At 39.8% G+C, this 2,759-nt stretch overlaps 1 protein-coding gene across 1 annotated transcript; it reads left to right on the plus strand.

Annotated features, from left to right (window-relative positions):
- The first annotated feature begins 758 nt into the window (after window positions 1–758).
- On the plus strand, window positions 759–2,759 carry LOC122641833 (xylan glycosyltransferase MUCI21-like). Its single transcript, XM_043835137.1, has 3 exons — window positions 759–1,038; window positions 1,116–1,190; window positions 1,277–2,759. The coding sequence occupies exons 1-3, from the start codon at window positions 816–818 to the stop codon at window positions 2,599–2,601; spliced, it is 1,623 nt and encodes a 540-aa protein (XP_043691072.1). The 5' UTR covers window positions 759–815; the 3' UTR covers window positions 2,602–2,759.

Genomic DNA, 2,759 nt, shown 5'->3' on the forward strand with positions numbered 1-2,759 from the left:
TCGAAATGAAAAATTGCCCTCGCTATTTAACTCATCGTCACCTGCCCCTATCTCATGTGACTGTGCATGAAAACCCTCCTCATAAATAAAGGCAAAATCACATACACTTGCACATGCATGCCTCCCTCTCGCAATAAAGGGTCAAATGACCAAATGCCCCTCCTTATTTAACTCAGCATGCATGTCGAATGCTCCAAGCCGTCGGATGCATGCTGGAGAGGATCTAGATCCGACCCTTCAGCCACTGAGTGTAGGAATTTTCTTTTTCTTTTTGTTGGGCAACCAAACAAATGATTTTTTTTCTTTCATTTCTTTACTTTTCAATTCTTCTAAAGTCTAGATTTTTTTTCTTATGTATTTATTTCTCCTTAAAAATTAGAGTATAACCGTTATGTTAGAGACTTGAAGGGTACCGGTGCATGACCCGTCGGTAGAAATAATCGGACTTTGACCCGAACCCAAGTGTTGACAACAACTCTTGGAGAGCACCTGTGATCTGGCACCATTTTCCCAATAGGATTAAAGCTCGGAAATTTCATTTTCTTTATTTATAGAATGTATTAAAAAAGACTTTTGGAGTGTTTGGCTATTCAAGCCCCCTCCCTCCCTCTCCCTCTCCCTTCTCTAAAATGCGCCATTGACTGTGTGCAGCACCCCACCCTCCCTGCAGTTTAAATCTCCCCTTCTTTCTTCTCTGTTTCTTTCCTCATATATACTCTTACCGTAACTGCTTTATTTATTTTTCTGCTTCTGGGTTTCAAGTTTCAAGTTTCAAAAGAGGAGATAGAAGAGAAGGGGGGAGTGCAGAGGAAGAAATGGGGAAGCATCATCGTTATCATCTGCCAAGAAAGGGTGAAGTTAATGGAGAATATGACAAAGACTACGCTGCAACCTTTCTTCTAGAATGGGGAACAACTAATTATTACAAGAAAACAAGACCCAAGGTCCTCCCTCTGCTATTCATCTTCTCACTTGTGTCTTGCGGCTTAATCTTGGTTCCTCAGCTCTTCAGCTACTCTGCAACTCTTTCTCTCCTCTGTAAGTTTCCTTTTTCTGCCTTTGTTGGGTCTTGGGTTTGTCTTGTTTTTTTTTAAAGTTTTCTTTTCTTTAATCAGATTCTTTTCGGTTGGGAAATGATGAACCCATCTCTGATCAGTTAGCAGAAGCTTTCCCTTCTTCAACAGCTGATGGTATGTAATCTTAACTTTCATTTCAGTTCTGCAATTTTGAAATAGATTGAATAAATCGATTTTTCCTTATTGGGTATTGTTTGCAGAGGGCCTTATGTGCGACAGGGAAGCATTTCGCTATGATATCTGTTTCATGAGAGGAGACATAAGAACTCTATCTGCTGCTTCTTCGATAATAAACTATCTTCCATATGAGAACGATTATGAACCACCACCATTCTTCGATGAAGATGCAGGAATAGGAGGAGGAGAAGAAGAGGAACTACAGCATGAGAAGATCAAACCCTATTCCCGCAAATGGGAAACCAGAATCATGGACACTATTCCTGATCTTGAGCTTATTGTGAAGAAAGATTATCTAACCAGTCGTCATGCATGTGACATTCATCACTCTGTTCCTGCTGTAATCTTCTCTACAGGTGGGTATACTGGCAATGTCTACCATGAATTCAGTGATGGAATTATCCCTCTTTTCATTACTACTCAACACCTCAAGAGGAAAGTTGTGTTTGTTGTCACTGATTACCGTCGTTGGTGGTATACTAAATATGCTGATGTCCTCTCCCTTCTTTCTGATTATCCCCCAATCGATTTCAATAAAGACCCAAAAACCCATTGCTTTCCTGAAGCCATTATTGGTCTGAAAATCCATGATGACCTCACTGTGAATTCTTCCCTTGTGCCTGGAAATAAGGGTATCAGAGATTTTCGCAATCTTCTGGACAAGGCGTATGGGCCTCGGATTAGAGGGCTAATTCAAGAAGAGGAAAGAGAAGCTCAATTGAAGTTGAGTAACAGATCGGCTTTATTAACATTGCCATTAGAAGTACAAAAACCAAAGAAATGGAAACCAAAACTGGTTATCATATCTAGAAAAGGAACAAGGGTGTTAACCAATGAAGCTGCATTGAAGAAATCTGCAGAAGAAATTGGTTTCGAAGTTGAAATCTTGCTACCAAAACCCACAACAGAGCTGGCGATGATTTATCGGGTTCTTAATTCTAGTGATGTCATGATTGGTGTCCATGGTGCTGCTCTAACACATCTTCTGTTTATGAGGCCTGGTACTGTATTCATCCAAATTATCCCTCTTGGCACAGACTGGGCTGCAAATACTTACTATGGTGAACCTGCAATTGAGCTTGGCCTTAAGTATATGGGCTATGAATTACATCCAAAGGAGAGTTCTTTGTATAATAAGTACGATGAAAATCATCGTGTCCTCACAGATCCTCATAGTGTAAATGCCTTAGGTTGGGAACTCACTAAGAAGATCTATCTTGATGGCCAGAATGTTATATTGAATATCCTAAGATTTCGCAAGCAATTGTTGCAAGCCTATAAGTATGCCATTGCTAATAGAACAGCGATGGACACTGCAGTGATCTCCAAAGCTTCTGCTGTTTCTTAAGTCTGGTTCTTTCTCCATCCATTACTCAATTATTTGATACTACTGTTCCATTTAATTTCATCTGCTCTGAACAAGTAGATCAGTTTTCTTTTGTCTCAATTGTATGTAGAGATTAGTTTTCTCTTGTCTCTTCTTCTGTTCATCTGTACATAATAAAG

This window comes from Telopea speciosissima, chromosome 10 (genome assembly GCF_018873765.1).
Source record: "Telopea speciosissima isolate NSW1024214 ecotype Mountain lineage chromosome 10, Tspe_v1, whole genome shotgun sequence".
Classification (NCBI taxonomy): domain Eukaryota; kingdom Viridiplantae; phylum Streptophyta; class Magnoliopsida; order Proteales; family Proteaceae; genus Telopea; species Telopea speciosissima.